At 35.5% G+C, this 14,762-nt stretch overlaps 4 protein-coding genes across 4 annotated transcripts; 3 read left to right on the top strand and 1 right to left on the bottom strand.

Moving 5' to 3' along the window:
* Positions 1-909: 909 nt before the first annotated feature.
* LOC143629500 (beta-ureidopropionase-like) lies at positions 910-4,475 on the top strand. The gene is made up of 6 exons (XM_077098768.1): positions 910-1,096; positions 1,878-1,985; positions 2,058-2,246; positions 2,318-2,545; positions 2,637-2,861; positions 3,817-4,475. Exons 1-6 carry the CDS (start codon positions 944-946, stop codon positions 4,180-4,182), a joined length of 1,269 nt encoding a protein of 422 aa, XP_076954883.1. The 5' UTR covers positions 910-943; the 3' UTR covers positions 4,183-4,475.
* A 638-nt stretch (positions 4,476-5,113) lies between these two features.
* Positions 5,114-5,503, bottom strand: LOC143629387 (costars family protein). Its single transcript, XM_077098675.1, has 2 exons — positions 5,423-5,503; positions 5,114-5,281 (listed from the first exon to the last, which is right to left on the bottom strand). Exons 1-2 carry the CDS (start codon positions 5,501-5,503, stop codon positions 5,114-5,116), a joined length of 249 nt encoding a protein of 82 aa, XP_076954790.1.
* Positions 5,504-7,120: 1,617 nt separating this feature from the next.
* Positions 7,121-11,929, top strand: LOC143629499 (GATA transcription factor 24-like). The gene is made up of 7 exons (XM_077098767.1): positions 7,121-7,747; positions 8,094-8,177; positions 8,259-8,392; positions 10,825-10,932; positions 11,013-11,118; positions 11,190-11,261; positions 11,332-11,929. The coding sequence occupies exons 1-7, from the start codon at positions 7,310-7,312 to the stop codon at positions 11,431-11,433; spliced, it is 1,044 nt and encodes a 347-aa protein (XP_076954882.1). The 5' UTR covers positions 7,121-7,309; the 3' UTR covers positions 11,434-11,929.
* Positions 11,930-13,682: 1,753 nt separating this feature from the next.
* Positions 13,683-14,434, top strand: LOC143629437 (uncharacterized). The gene is made up of 3 exons (XM_077098712.1): positions 13,683-13,825; positions 13,924-14,093; positions 14,183-14,434. The coding sequence occupies exons 1-3, from the start codon at positions 13,813-13,815 to the stop codon at positions 14,273-14,275; spliced, it is 276 nt and encodes a 91-aa protein (XP_076954827.1). The 5' UTR covers positions 13,683-13,812; the 3' UTR covers positions 14,276-14,434.
* The last annotated feature ends 328 nt before the right edge of the window (positions 14,435-14,762 follow it).

Genomic DNA, 14,762 nt, shown 5'->3' with positions numbered 1-14,762 from the left:
ATGTGTTTTTTGTAGAAAAAATGGTTACAAATTTTGATATAGATCAGCTATAGACACATTTTAATTACTAAAATTTAGTTACTATTGGTAGAATGAGAAAAAAACGCAGTTTCCACCTTAAAACAAATACTCATTGCATGAAATAATCTTGGTCGGTCATTAGTTGGTCTTTAAATAAATGTGTGTTCAAATGCAAATCATATTTATGTGTCTAACAGTCTAAGGGTGACATCTCGTTAAATACAAATCATAATTAATATTCTCAAGATAATTTTCATTTTTAATCTTTGTCGTTGTAGTATAATAAAGCTATATATACATAAAATTGATTGGATGATTAAGGTGTGTCTCAAAAAGAGGTTGTTTGATGATTGCAATAATAAAAGATGTATTGTCGCTTTAATAATAATAATAATAATAATAATAATAATAAACTAGTCTTAATCAATATAATCAAGAAAAACATTCGAAGATATAGTTTCTCTAAGGTTAACGTTTTGGAAAAACTTGTGGGAATGAGTTGGGATTCTTGGTATTGATAAATATTGTAGCTTCGATGATTTATAATCGGGTGTTCATTGTATTTGTCTAGCTTCTTGCTAGCTTTATAGTTTGTTTAATGAAATCAGTCTCAGAAAAAAAAAAGTTATATTAATGAATGCTACATCATGATAACAACTAAATCATCTAAACTATACTAATAATTTCTTAACGGTTAAAACCAAGAGAATATTTGGTGAATGATAGATGGAGTGTATTATTGGTACCAAAGATAAGATAGATTTGTTTAGTGAGGATGTTTTGGTATTTTCCTACAAATCCAAAAATATTAGAGAACGAAAGTGTTGGTTTAGCCACAGTTGAAGGACTGCTATTGTAAATATAATAAAAGTGTCAGATAACAGAGAGTGCAAATGTGTATTACGTAACCGGCACTTGAAACATGGAGACCAAGAACGAAGCTGTAAATAATAATAATAATAATAATAATAATAATAATAATGGAAATCATTCATCATCAGCTGATGGTTCGATTTGTGGATTTGAATCTCTTCATCGCCTCCTTCAATCGTCTCTTGATCCCCAAATTTACAAGGTATCATCTAACTATTATTATTATTATTATTATTATTATTATTTATTACAGTGTGTGTGTGTGTGTGTGTGTGTGTTTACTACTGCAAAAAGTATATAATCATTTCATTTCAATTATATTTCTTTATCAGATGTTCGATTGATGGATTGTTTGTTATTGTGTGCTCCATTTTAGCTAGCTAGGGTTTATTGTTGCATAATTACCATTACCAGAAGATGTGATTTCATTAGGATTTCTTTCTATTGAATTTTGAATTAGTATTTGTTGGATTTAAGTTTCATACAGATTTTAATAATTAGCTCTACTTGTAGACTGATGCAACTTGGCTTTTTTAAGTCAAATTGAGAACTCAGCTTAACTGTTTCTTTTATTGGTGGTCAACTGGCTGCTACTAATCCTATTTGACCAAGAATGAGACTTTGTAATATTACTTATTAACATGAGAGACAGTTAATTTCACCATCAATTAAACAAATATCTAATTGTGGGATAATGGTGTTTATGCTAATTGTTTGTAAAATAATGGCCAGTAGTCACATGGATGGTCTTTAAAAGGTGCAATATATATACGATTCTCATTCGTTTATGCCAGGTGTTTGATTCTGTTATATGTATTTGCACAACTTGCGAGGTTCAATTTATAAGCAGCCTTTTTGTAGCACATGACCTTAACACGAGAACAAAGGGCATTATTACTTTATTAGGTGCAATTGTGCATTATTGACTTTTGAACGTGTGGTTATTTTCTTGATGATGTGAATCGTAACGCTCTTTTTTGCAGGAAGTCAGTCGCTTGCTTATTGGACTGAATTGTGGAAAACCACTCGAACCCTTGACAATAGTAGAAACCGCCAAAGACTTGTCCTCACAACATGATTTCGATATTCAGGTAAACAGTTATCTTCATTAACAAGAAATGTTTGATGTATGATTTGCACAAGGTTTTCAATTCTTGTTGCAGGCATTTAAATTCAATGCCGACAAAGAATTACTAAGAGAACCGCGTATAGTGCGAGTTGGACTTATTCAAAACTCGATTGCTCTACCAACAACCGCACCCTTTCATGACCAAAAGAAAGCCATCTTTCAAAAACTAAAGCCCATAATCGATGCAGCAGGTGCTTCAGGGGTCAACATATTATGTCTACAAGTAAGCCAAAATATTATAACAAGATTTTTCTGTATCTTTGGTTTAAAATATAATGTATGACTGAAATACAGGAGGCATGGATGATGCCTTTTGCCTTTTGCACCCGTGAGAAACGATGGTGTGAATTTGCCGAGCCTGCCGATGGCGAGTCAACTCAGTTTCTTCAAAATTTTGCAAGGAAATATAATATGGTCATAGTAAACCCAATACTTGAGAGAGATTTGAAACACGGGGAGACTATCTGGAATACTGCAGTTATTATTGGAAATAACGGTAACATAATTGGCACGCACAGGAAGGTTAGTTATTAATTAACTTTCTTAATCATTGTAATTTGTTTTAAGTTAAAGTTAACGATAATGCAAAATGAAATGGGAATTCTTATGTCAGAATCATATACCGCGAGTTGGGGATTTTAACGAGAGTACATATTATATGGAGGGCAATACAGGACACCCTGTGTTTGAGACCGCATATGGAAAGATTGGTGTCAATATATGCTATGGAAGGCACCATCCGTTAAACTGGTTAGCCTTTGGGTTGAACGGTGCAGAAATTGTGTTCAACCCGTCTGCCACTGTTGGTGAACTCAGTGAGCCAATGTGGCCCATTGAGGTACACGCATATTCTTGATAAATTATATATTTTGCATACAGATAAATAGTGATTTTGGGCAAAAATTAGCAATCTTGTATATGTATTGTTATAACAAATTGTCCAAAACTAGGCTTGTAAACGAACTGAACATTAAGTGAATTGTTTGTGAACCGTTCGGCACCATTTATGCTCATAAGTCAATGAACATGAACAAAAAGAATTGGTTATGTAGTAAAACGAACGAACATGAACAAATGCCTCGCTCATTCATTTGTGTTTGTGAACGTTCGTTTACGTTCGCTCATTTAGATTTGTTTATATTACATTTGTTTAAGTTCAATGGTTTGCGTTCGTTAACATCTTCATTTAATGTTTTTTGGCCCATTGCAACTTTAGTCTAATTTAAAAACTTTTTAGGCCCAACATATTGTTCTTCACATTATTTTTAACTAGTTTTAGCTCAGTTATGTTTGTTCTTCTATGTTCAGTGATGTTCGTAAACCGTTTGTTTATACTGTTAACGAACTAACATAAAGGAACACGAACATGTACATTTTCTTAATGTACAAACACGAACAAGAAAACCCTATTCGTTTAATTGTTTGTGTTCAATTGTTTATTCGGTTAATGTTAAACGAACCATGAACATGTTCTGTTTGTGTTCTGTTCAGTTCGTTTACAAGCCTATCCAAAATGTTTGATAGCCATTTTTGCAAGTGGTTGTCATTTTGACCCATTTGTCCAAATGGGTTGGTTTTAGTTATGTATTTTTTAATGGTTAAGCTAAGAGCTTTTACTAAAAAGGAAATGGTTCAAGTAGCGGTCAAACACGTTGAAAGTCATGTGATATGTATTCAAACAAATGAAATTGTTTGCAGTCATATTCAACAAATTAATCATTTTATGAGTTTGCTAATTAAGTTAGAAAAATGCTTGTAATCTGATTACTCCGCACATGCATTTTTTCTATTAGGCACGAAATGCAGCAATAGCAAATAGTTACTATGTGGGGTCCATCAACCGGGTTGGGACCGAGGTGTTTCCAAACCCCTTCACATCAGGTGATGGAAAACCGCAACATGCAGACTTTGGTCATTTCTATGGTTCAAGTCATGTTTCAGCGCCAGATGCTTCGTGTACATCATCACTTTCAAGGAACAAAGACGGGTTGTTGATTTCAGATATGGATCTTAACCTCTGCAGACAACTAAAGGACAAATGGGGATTCCGTATGACGGCTAGATACGAGTTGTATGCCGACATGCTTTCTCGATACGTGAAGCCTGATTTCGAGCCCCAGGTGATTTCTGATCCTTTGTTGCCTAAAAATCATTTCTAAAAATTGGAAATGCTTTTATTTATAGCATGCTGCTTTATGTCATGTATGCATGCTAACTCCAGTGGTTTAAAGTTGAAATGAAAGACTTGGTGATCATTCGTGTATAGTTTCTGGTTTTATCGTTATCAGTGTATTATGGATGCTAAATTGCTGTGTGAAAAAAAAAATAATAAAATTTGCTTTGATGATGTAAGAATATTAGAGTAGATTACTGTCTTACATGTTCCCTTTCGATACCAGCTAGTTGATATATTCACGAAATACGAAAGGGTCTACCACGCCTGCTGTTCAATGATTTCAGTCCAGTCAGCATTCGTGATCCTCCTCCTTGGTCTGAGGGGGGTATATTAGACTAGATTAGTTGATGAAAAGGCAAACACATCGATTAAACCATAGTCTGTTCCGTTAAAGAACACAATTATATTTTTGTTATTTCTTATTCATCAATGCATTAATAACCGAAGTTAGTTTATACTTTATACTTCAGGTGTATGGACATACACTTATATGGTCCTATGAGCTAGAAACAAATCATCATTTAGTCGCGTATCTACCTTTACTCGCGTGTTATTCCTATTGGTTATGACATAAATTAACGTGACACTCGACACCATGTCATTGTCAGGTCTGGATTTACGTATGCATTATTCTTCACGTATAAAATAGAAATTTAGGGTTTTTGCGAATAAAAGTAAACATGTGGCCAAAGATCCACGTACTCAGGACTATATGCGTGAAATTGACCCGATGAATTCAGCACAACTAAGAATTGCAACACACGCACAATGTACAAATGATCTAGAATGTAGAACATATTGTATCATAAACATGTCGATTATTGTTTTTAGAGGCCAGGTTTAGTCTATACAAGTATAATAGTCAACATGAAACATAATTATGATGCCTTGTAAAGCAAGTTACAATCAATCAATCAGGCTGTTGATTTGAGTACAATTTCAACATTATCATGCACGCCTTGCAGCAGTAACTCGCCATCATACGTCAAGATCTTGCGTCTTTTGGCCGCCCTTAACGTCCCGACTAGCGCTTCAAATATATTTGCACACCTGTCATCGTTGAACAGCGCCCCGAATGTCACCTTCATCATCCAGTTATCAAATTTTAAATCAGAAATGGAAGAATAAAACCAAATGAGTCATATCAACCATAATGCGCCAACATTATTGTCCTAAATCGATCAAATTATTATCAAACGATACGGGGTAAATCTAAACATTACCTTGTAAGATCCATCGGATTGTTTGTGGCCAAGTCGTTTGATTTCTTCTTTGAGATGCTCAATTTCTTCGTCGACGTTCATGGTGTTCTTGAATGTTTGTTGGGTTTTCAGGGGATCTCTGTTTGTCTCATATGCATATATCCCAATTTTGTGCTCCTATTTTTGTATTTCACAAACAGAAATATATCAACATGAATAATAACACAACTTTTATGTTTTGACTATTTTAAGCAATACTTTCATTATTCGTGCATAAACAATCTATATTTAAACTTTTGCCAATTGGTGATACAATTCTGCAATTTAATGCAATTTAATTTTGTATTGTATCATAAAGAGCTTGTGATGACAAGAAGAAATTTAAATATATTGGTATTTTGCATGCCATCTTAGCTATTCACAGTTATATATAGTTCATCTACTTTTATTTGTGTAATTTTGTGTTTTATTTTTTTGATGATAGTATACAGACCATGAGTTAGGTGATCTGTCATATGTGCACGTGCACAACCGAGGGTATTTTTATGTCATGCAACCATGCAAGTCTGATAGTTTTCCATTTCGTTATTAGTAGTTTATTTCAATTATCATGGGGCCTAAATCGAAAGGAGATTTTATGTCCTTTTATGACTTATGAATTATAAAAAAACACTTAGAATCAATCTCAAATTCATGATCATAGCTAAGCAACATACAAGTTTATCACCAGACAAACACATAATTTTGAGTTTAATTTGTTCATTATAATATATATTTTTTAATTTGAATGCCTTAATTAAGTATGGGTCTAAAGCCCTTACTTGGTTTCGGAGGCCCACGGGCCGACCCTGCTATTGGGTCTACTTTGGGAAGGACACCGCTGGCCCGCTGCCAATGCGACATAAGCCCTTCAGAAAAAAAAAAGAAAAAAACAAACAAACTATTATGGTATTATGGAATTGTTTGCGAGGTAGTGGGTAGCTCACTCGCTAGTTATTCCTTTATAAGAGTTCTGTTAATCAAGTAAGGGCATGAATGAATATAAAGTAACTTCAAATCTTGAAATTAATCTTTTTTTTTAATAGTGTTTGGAACCTCAGTTTTCGAATGAGTTTTCTGATATAGGATGTGAACTGTCCATACGATTTTCGACACCTAAGGCTTGGCTCATTCCAGAATACCATTAAGAAAGAAACTCACCACTATGGGAAGACTCCCTTGAGTCAGGTTCGAACCTAAAACCTTAATTTCTCAATCTTAAACCATCACCACATACCATTGAACCAGAATGTCAATTGCTCCAATTAATCTTTTTTAGCCTTTATGTTTCAATGATACGCAATAAGTATTGTTAGGTTAGGTCAAGGCTCATCTATTTTTAGCTATATATGGACGCTCGTGACTCCACCTTTCAAGCTATACATGTTCACATGCACCCGTTGTAGAATTTAACGGTAGAAGATGACACGCCAACCGTTCTTTTATACTTGTTTTCACCCACTAGAGCCCAGTTGCCAAAAACTTAAACCCGAGCAAAGCATAGTCAAAGTTAAAATTAAATAGAGATAACCCACAACGTTCTGTCAAACGTAAGTACACAAAAATCCCTAAAAACCCAATCATATAAACAAAAACGCTTTTATTTAATGGCACCAATCGTGTGACAACTTTTACAAATTTTAATTTATTCGAAAATAAACACCTTTAAAACACGAATAAACATATAGTTACAACAATCGTCGCGCTAGGTACAAGTCACATAAAGCCTCATCAAATTGTGAGAAGTTCATGAAATCCTCATCCTGCTAAGATTAGGGCTTTTTCCCCCTTTTCTTACATCACATGACCCCAGTATTTCAATCAATTCAATTCAATTCTGTAATTCCGGGCTTCAATTGATGCAATTGGATGATGTCAGAAGCTAATAATAATAATAATAACAATCAACACCACCATCATTCATCGATGTACGAAACAGTCAATCTACAGGCAGCCAATTTACACCACCATCATCATCATAATATCAATAACAACGATAACCCACATGTGGTTGTGCAAGAAGACGATGATGTTGCAGCTGGCGAAGAGGAGTCGATAGATAACCCGAGTCAGATCCGATACAATACCCATCATCATAATCATCATGGGCTGCAGAGTACTGGTGGTCTTGAAGGTGGTGGAATGGAAGATATGGGTGTTGTTCCGCCGCATCCGTTGTATGTACCCGATGCCGAGATTCATCCGGTTGCCGGTGGTGCTGGCGCTGGACCCGGTGGCGGTGCCGATCAGCTTACGTTGTCGTTTCAGGGAGAAGTTTATGTCTTTGATGCTGTTTCACCTGAAAAGGTTGTTTTGGGATTCGGGTTTTGTTTGTTTGTTAATATCGGTCAAAATATCAGTACCGATAATAGTCTTAGTTAGTTCCTACTTGCTACAATTGTTAGTGTTTCGTAAGTTGCAAAAGGTTAATTTGCTACTGGTAGGAGAGTATACTGAATTGTTAGTGTTAAATTGCTATATCTGTATGTAAATTCTGCATGATATTAAATTTACTGATATCCCACTGCGATAACCGATACCTCAAATATCGGTCTTTGGCTGATATCTGATATTTTTCTGCATTAACTGTGTAGCTGATAGGATGAAGTTTTAATCAATTTATGGAAATTTTTTATATTTGGGGATTTTGCAGGTGCAAGTTGTGTTATTGCTTTTGGGAGGGTATGAAGTACCAACTGGTGCGCCTACTTTAGGGATTCCTCCTCAAAATCAAAGGGTACGAGTAGTGTAAATTGTTGATGTGAGTTTTGGCTTTTGGTGTTTTTGTTTGAGTGGGTTTGTTTGTTTGAATGTGTAGGGATTGACGGAGTTTCCGGGAAGGTCGAGTCAGCCGCAAAGGGCGGCTTCTTTGAGTCGGTTTAGAGAGAAGCGAAAAGAAAGATGCTTTGATAAGAAAATCCGTTATACTGTAAGGAAGGAAGTTGCTCTTAGGTATTAAAATCCGTTGTGTTTTGTGTCTTTCTTGATATTTCCGATTTTAATTGCTTCTTTGGTCGTAATAGTTGACAATAGATGCAAGATTAGGTTTCTTTTTTTTTTTAATGTGAATTGTTAAAATAGTCATTGTGTGATATTTTTACCATTTGTTAATACTTGTTTTTTCTTAAATCGATAGTTCTATGAGTTAAATAAGTAAATCAAGGAAGACGTTGAATCCATTAACCTAGATTTAACATTATGAATCCCTTAAGGTCACTTTATCGGTTTTTGTTAATGGCGGTACTGCTTGGTATGCAGTCAATATCGGTGGTATCTCGGTTATCGGTCCTCATGTGAAATATTAGTCAAAATATCGGCCATAATATCAGAATATCGGTACCAATAATATCGGCGATATTGACTGATATTTCACCGATATATCACTGACATTCCGGATATTAGTGTTTTATGTTTTGATTTTCAACTTTTAGTGTTTAATGTTAGTGTTTTGAGTTCTAATCAGTTCCTACTTGCTACAATTGTTGGTGTTTTGCAAGTAGCAAAAGGATAATTTGTGAATATTAGGTGAGTATATTGAATTGTTAGTGTTAAAGTGCTATATATATTAAATTCTGCATGATATTAAAATTACCGATATCCCACCGCGATAACCGATATCTCAAATATCGGTCCTCAACCGATATCCGATATTTTTCCGCATTAACGCCCTGTTCTTGAGTTTTTTTAAAGGAGGGAAAGGAAAGGAAAACTAAGGATGGTTAAAAAATGGGTGTTCTTGAGTTTTTTTTATGATGGAAAGGAGTAGGAGGAGTTAGGAGGGATTAAATTTATGTTTTTTCCCAATAAATTATCCTCCCAAAAATGGGATGATTACTAAGGATAACTATTTTTTAACATAGTTATCCTTTCCTTTCCTCTAATTCCCTTCCAACTCAAGAACACACCTAATTAAAAAAAATTTCCTTCCCTTCTCTTTCTTATCCTTCCCTCTCCTTTCCTTTTCTTTCCTTAGTTAAAAAACTCAAGAACAAGGCGTAACTGCTTAGACTACTTGTTAGAATCCAATATGAATACCTTAGACTTCAAGTTGGGCTTTGATCGAAATACGCTTGTTTGTTTGGAGACATGTAGTGTTCCAAACGGTCTACGTTGATAGTGACAAACTGACAATGAGGGAAAGTGACAATAATTGGAGGCGGTGATTTTAGATCTGAAAGTGGAAGCAAGACTCCACGTATTGGTTCAAAATATGCTTCTCGTTCTTTCACAACTTATATAAAAATATTTATTTGTTGGCTAACAGTATGGGGAACAAATCAAGGACACTTAAACCAAGTTTAATAAACACAAAGCAGAGAGTTATATTGAATGAATTTATTAGGATTTGAAATAATTAACATTGTTTACAGTGGACAATAGCATCAAGGGTAAATCAAGTGAAATCCTAAGGTATTCATTTTGTACACTGTGAACATTGTTAGTTATTTCAAATGGTAATATATTCATCCGGATAACTCTTTATTTGTTAAACAGGGTTTAGGGGGGCTCATTTTGTTCTACGTATTCTTAGCCAATAAATAAATGTTTTGTCATATAATTAATAGGATTATTTGTGAAGGAACGATAAACGTATCTTGATCAAGTTAGTGGAGTGTTCCTTCTACCCTTAGGTCTGATTGCACTTTCTCTACTTGTTGCCGCTTTCCTTCACTGTTGCTATTAACGGAGACAGGCTGAAACACCGTAAGTTTCCAAACAAGACTTAGGTTTGATATGTCTAATTCAGTGGAGGAATAACACATGCCTCTGTGGCTATTTCCAAACAAGACTTAGCTTTCCTTCACTGTTGCTATTAACGGAGACAGGCTGAAACACCGTAAGTTTCCAAACAAGACTTAGGTTTGATATGTCTAATTCAGTGTAGGAATAACACATGCCTCTGTGGCTATTTCTCACAAATTTAAGTGATGGAAGTGTGATGGGTATTCTCACATTGCATAAGCTATTTCAAGAGATATTGATGATGATAGTGAAGTATGATGTTGTCTAATTTACCTCTTTAACAAGATGGGATTTTAACACTAAGAAATCCTAACCTTTTTATGTGGTGAAGGCTTACATCTTCTCTTCAGAAGTATTGTTTTTGTTATTTAGTGAGTTAAAAATAGAAGGGTAACATTGTCATGTTAAATTTTTTTAATAAAACGGGTAAATATGATAATTGGAAGTTTGGATCATGCATTTATATATGATATTTCAGAAGTATCTAAGGATATACATGAAATTCTCCTTGTCAACATTTGTGTTGCCTGTAAAACTTGCATGTGCTATTTTCTGTATATTATTTGCACACATCAGTCTACTCAGTATTGGTTTTTGTTATGCACAACACTTAAGTTTACCTTGTTTGACTTTGATATCAGAATGCAACGGAAGAAAGGTCAGTTTACATCATCCAAAGCAATCTCTGATGAAGCAGGTACAGCTACTTCAGATTGGAATGGTGCTTCTGCGCAGGATGAAGAAACAATGTCAGTTTCCATCACTGTTTTTGGAGATTCTTGTATTCATTTTCATTATCTTTTACTTATATGTCTTTGCTTATATGCAGATGTAGACACTGTGGAATCAGCTCAAAAGCTACTCCAATGATGCGTCGTGGGCCTTCTGGCCCAAGAACATTGTGCAATGCGTGTGGGCTCAAATGGGCCAACAAGGTTTGTATCCAGATTAATCGTTATGTTTCATGTTTCTAGGATTTCATGTAATAAGTCGGTTACTTGTGCAGGGTGTTCTAAGAGATCTTAACAAGGTTTCAGCATCAGGGGCTCTAGACCCGACTGGAAAGACTATAGAGCAGGTACACGCCTGCACGCACACATTATAATAAGAAATGCAATGAGAATAACGTTAATCAGTTTTGTTGGCAGAGTGATATGGAAGCAAATGAGACAGATGCTGTAAATATGAATGCTATAATAATGGCTGCCTCTAATGGAGTAGACAGCACAGCTGTGGCACCTGAAAGGTAGACTAGTGATTTGTTGCAGCCAATTCACATGTTCAAAATAAGAGAAGATGTTGCATTCATAAACAAACTCACACTAGTTGTTACAATGATTGTAGATATACTGCATTATTATGATTATTATCTTTATTATCATCAAGCCAAATCAGACAAGCCAAGTAGCTCGAGCTGAGATATGTCGTCAATTAAAGTTTTGAAAAAAATGTGCGGTAGATTGACACTTTTAGTGGGTTCACTTTTGGTTATACCCGATGAATAAGGATCTTAGATGAAAACTTTAGAAGATCTGCTAGGCAATCACACCCTTGTATCCTTTTACGTCCATCGGTTACAGTAGCTAAAGCAAGCAACTATAGAGTCGGTAATCAAACTTCCCCTTCTTGACATAAAATATTTCATTCGTTAAAGGGTTAAGATGTTGAGATTATCAAAATTGCAGTCTCGGGTCATACATGTTAAAAATATAACTTAGTTGTTTTTAAATAACACAAGCCAACATCTTTTGTATTAAGTCCCAACTTGTATAAAAATAATAAAGGTGGTTGGTCAAGATATGATCAAAGAGAATCTCCATTGAGTGAAGATCTTCCAGCACAATCAAGTGTTGATCTCAAAACCATTTAAGGAAATGATGGTATATTCAAGCAAGTGCGACATGTTTTTTCTTTTCTTGACTTGTCAACTTTGCATTAGAGTGGACGTGCTCGTTTACTCGGTTGGTCCGAGTAGTGGGTCGGCTACCTCCCCCCCCCCTTTCTTCTGAGTAGCTAGCCGCCAAGTAGTTTGCCCCGAGTATATGTACTCGGGCTGAGTAGATAGATTGTAGTTGGGATGGGATGGTTTTGGTTGAATTGAGGTGGCATTAACCTATTGGCTAATTGGTTGATATGCCACCATGCTAGCTTCTACTTCATCTAAAGGAACAAAAGCACAACAAATCGGGTTGGTCAAGATATCTGATCCTCTCAGCAAGAAGTCACGACTATGGTTTTAAAGGAGCTGTAATTCCATCTGTTGTGGTTGCCAACCAAAGAATTATTGTAATTATACCATCTCCAATATTCTTTTTTTTTTTTCATTTATGCCAACAATTTGAGGGGTTTGAGTATAAAAAAACTATCCTGTTATATACCGATAATAATAATAAAAAAATAGCGACTTCAGGGAGCTAATAGAGTAACTTCCAAGCTAAGTGGAAATGTTTTGGAGCTTGTTTTAGTGTGAGAATGTCTTTATGGCTGAGATGAGCAACACGGAGTTGGATGATGATGAAGGCTGTAGTTGTTAAGGCAACAAAGGAAGCGCTGGTTCGCCCACCATAGATGTCGAATTCCATAGTGTGAATCCACTAGGGAGATGGAAAGAAGGTGGATTATGTTGCAAATAGCTCACACGGGGACATGGAAGTTAGCCTTATGGATTTGATATGATGTAGGATCGTACACGTAACGTTGAGCTTTGAATTTTGATAGAAAAAAATTGATATACGTGACATTACAAGTTTTTACAACTATGTTTTATTTTGCCCAATGTACAACTTAAAAGCGTAACGTACAACTACCAAAGGCCACACCTTTTTCCTTATAAAATCAGCCTTTGATCGTAAATAATAAACTTGTCGTTCATACCTTCTTTCGTTAATCTGTATTCTCTGTTTCTAGAATCATCATCATGGGTCGCAGATGAGTCTCCTCAACCGATTATTACTGATTATTAATTAATTGCTTCTCATTCGTTGAGATCTTATTATATTTGTGAATAATATTAATACGACGTACGTACGTCACGTTGCGTATAATTTGTATGTTGTATTCTAATTTGTTTTTATATTATGATTGGAGCCCTATTTGCCGTACAAAGGCTGATTTTAAGTGACAGATCATTACTGTCTCATTTGTAAGATTAACTGAACATTTCTTTAGTTTATCACTGAAGTGGCACTTTGATTATTAGGTCTCCTAGCTGTAGATTGTTATTATTATTACTATTATCATATTGCTTTGTCCTTTGGTCATGTTATGTTCTTGCTTGTTGTTTTGATTGTACCTATGATCATTGGCTTACACATGTATAATTGGTAGTTTGAGTGCTTGTTATACGTGACTCATGCTTTTGGAAATGAAACATTGTTAGCGTAATACTAGTGTTGGAGCTTAACTGCATATCAAATTGATTTAGAGTCATAGAACTAATACCTTTCAAAAAGAAGCCAAAGGTTATGTTTGAATGTTTTGAATTCTACATGCTGTGAGTGCTAACACCTTAAATAACAGGAAGATCAGTCCGTGCACCTGCTCGTGCACCAGCGCGCAGTACCCCAGCACCAGCCAAGACTGCACCCCCTCCTGCCCCTGTTCAGAACAGCGGACCAGGCTTTGGGTCAATGATAGCTGAAGGTACATCTACACATATCTGCAAATATATGCAGTTGTTGTAGCAATATCATTCTGCATATGGATGTTGTTTTGGTCTTATATATATTTGTTTTTGACAGGTATGGCGTTTGGGACCGGAAGTGCTATTGCTCACAGGGCTGCGGATGCTATTATGGGCCCTCGTATCATTAAGCATGAAACTGTTCCTGCTGCCGGTCCAGAAGCAGCTGCTGCTACAACCAGCTCTTATTCTGATGCATGTGGCATGCACTACAAGGCGTTTCAAGATGTACGTTTAATGTTTAGATGTTTGTATATTATACGGTTTTATTTATTTCATCATAACATCTTATATTTTGATTATTGTAATTGATGCAGTGCATTAACAGCTCTGGAAGTGACATTAGCAAGTGCCAGTTCTACATGGATATGCTGTCTGAGTGCAGGAAGGGCTCGGGTCTTGCTGCTTGAGCGAAGGGTTGTTGCTGAAGCTATAATTCATCGATAACTTTGCTTTTGATAGACTTTGAACTAAAAGTACTCTACTTTGGTTTGGTGTTAATAATGTTTTGTCTTTTGAATGCTTTAAACCATCTTAAGTGACTTTTAACTTGCTACCTTACGCGTTCAGTTAAGGTTAGTGGGTCCATGTTGCGTTATACTATATAAATCCACGAAGGTGGTTTATAGGATGTTAGGTGGAAAGGCCTTAGACGGATCTGCTAGCAAATGCGCCCCTGTTTCCTTCTACTTTCACTGTTTTGGGTAGCCCAAGCAAGGAATTAAAGGGTAAGTGATCAAACTTCCCCTTGTGCTATAGTCTTTGATGACCACTCGTTACTAAGATTATCTTTAAATTACACAAGTCCTAATTTTCATACAATTAATCAAGTTGTATAGGGTGTGATTGGTCAACACTGAGTAGGGATTATCCGACCTAATCGAGGTCTTAATCAAA

The sequence above is a fragment of the Bidens hawaiensis genome, unplaced genomic scaffold, assembly GCF_021521415.1.
Source record: "Bidens hawaiensis isolate Kalapana, Puna unplaced genomic scaffold, B.hawaiensis_p1.1 tig00005195_1, whole genome shotgun sequence".
Taxonomy (NCBI): domain Eukaryota; kingdom Viridiplantae; phylum Streptophyta; class Magnoliopsida; order Asterales; family Asteraceae; genus Bidens; species Bidens hawaiensis.
This window is presented reverse-complemented; position numbering and strand designations above follow the sequence as displayed.

Excerpts from the sequence above, each read along its gene's own strand:
- LOC143629500 (XM_077098768.1), top strand. The coding sequence starts at position 944 with ATGGAGACCAAGAACGAAGCTGTAAATAATAATAATAATAATAATAAT. Across the intron at positions 2,247-2,317 it reads TCAACATATTATGTCTACAA|GAGGCATGGATGATGCCTTT; the intron begins GTAAGCCAAAAT and ends ACTGAAATACAG. Across the intron at positions 2,546-2,636 it reads TAATTGGCACGCACAGGAAG|AATCATATACCGCGAGTTGG; the intron begins GTTAGTTATTAA and ends TTCTTATGTCAG.
- LOC143629387 (XM_077098675.1), bottom strand. The coding sequence starts at position 5,503 with ATGAACGTCGACGAAGAAATTGAGCATCTCAAAGAAGAAATCAAACGA. Across the intron at positions 5,282-5,422 it reads AATCCGATGGATCTTACAAG|GTGACATTCGGGGCGCTGTT; the intron begins GTAATGTTTAGA and ends TGGATGATGAAG.
- LOC143629499 (XM_077098767.1), top strand. The coding sequence starts at position 7,310 with ATGATGTCAGAAGCTAATAATAATAATAATAACAATCAACACCACCAT. Across the intron at positions 8,393-10,824 it reads AGGAAGGAAGTTGCTCTTAG|AATGCAACGGAAGAAAGGTC; the intron begins GTATTAAAATCC and ends CTTTGATATCAG. Across the intron at positions 11,119-11,189 it reads GGCTCAAATGGGCCAACAAG|GGTGTTCTAAGAGATCTTAA; the intron begins GTTTGTATCCAG and ends TTACTTGTGCAG.
- LOC143629437 (XM_077098712.1), top strand. Across the intron at positions 14,094-14,182 it reads ACTACAAGGCGTTTCAAGAT|TGCATTAACAGCTCTGGAAG; the intron begins GTACGTTTAATG and ends TAATTGATGCAG.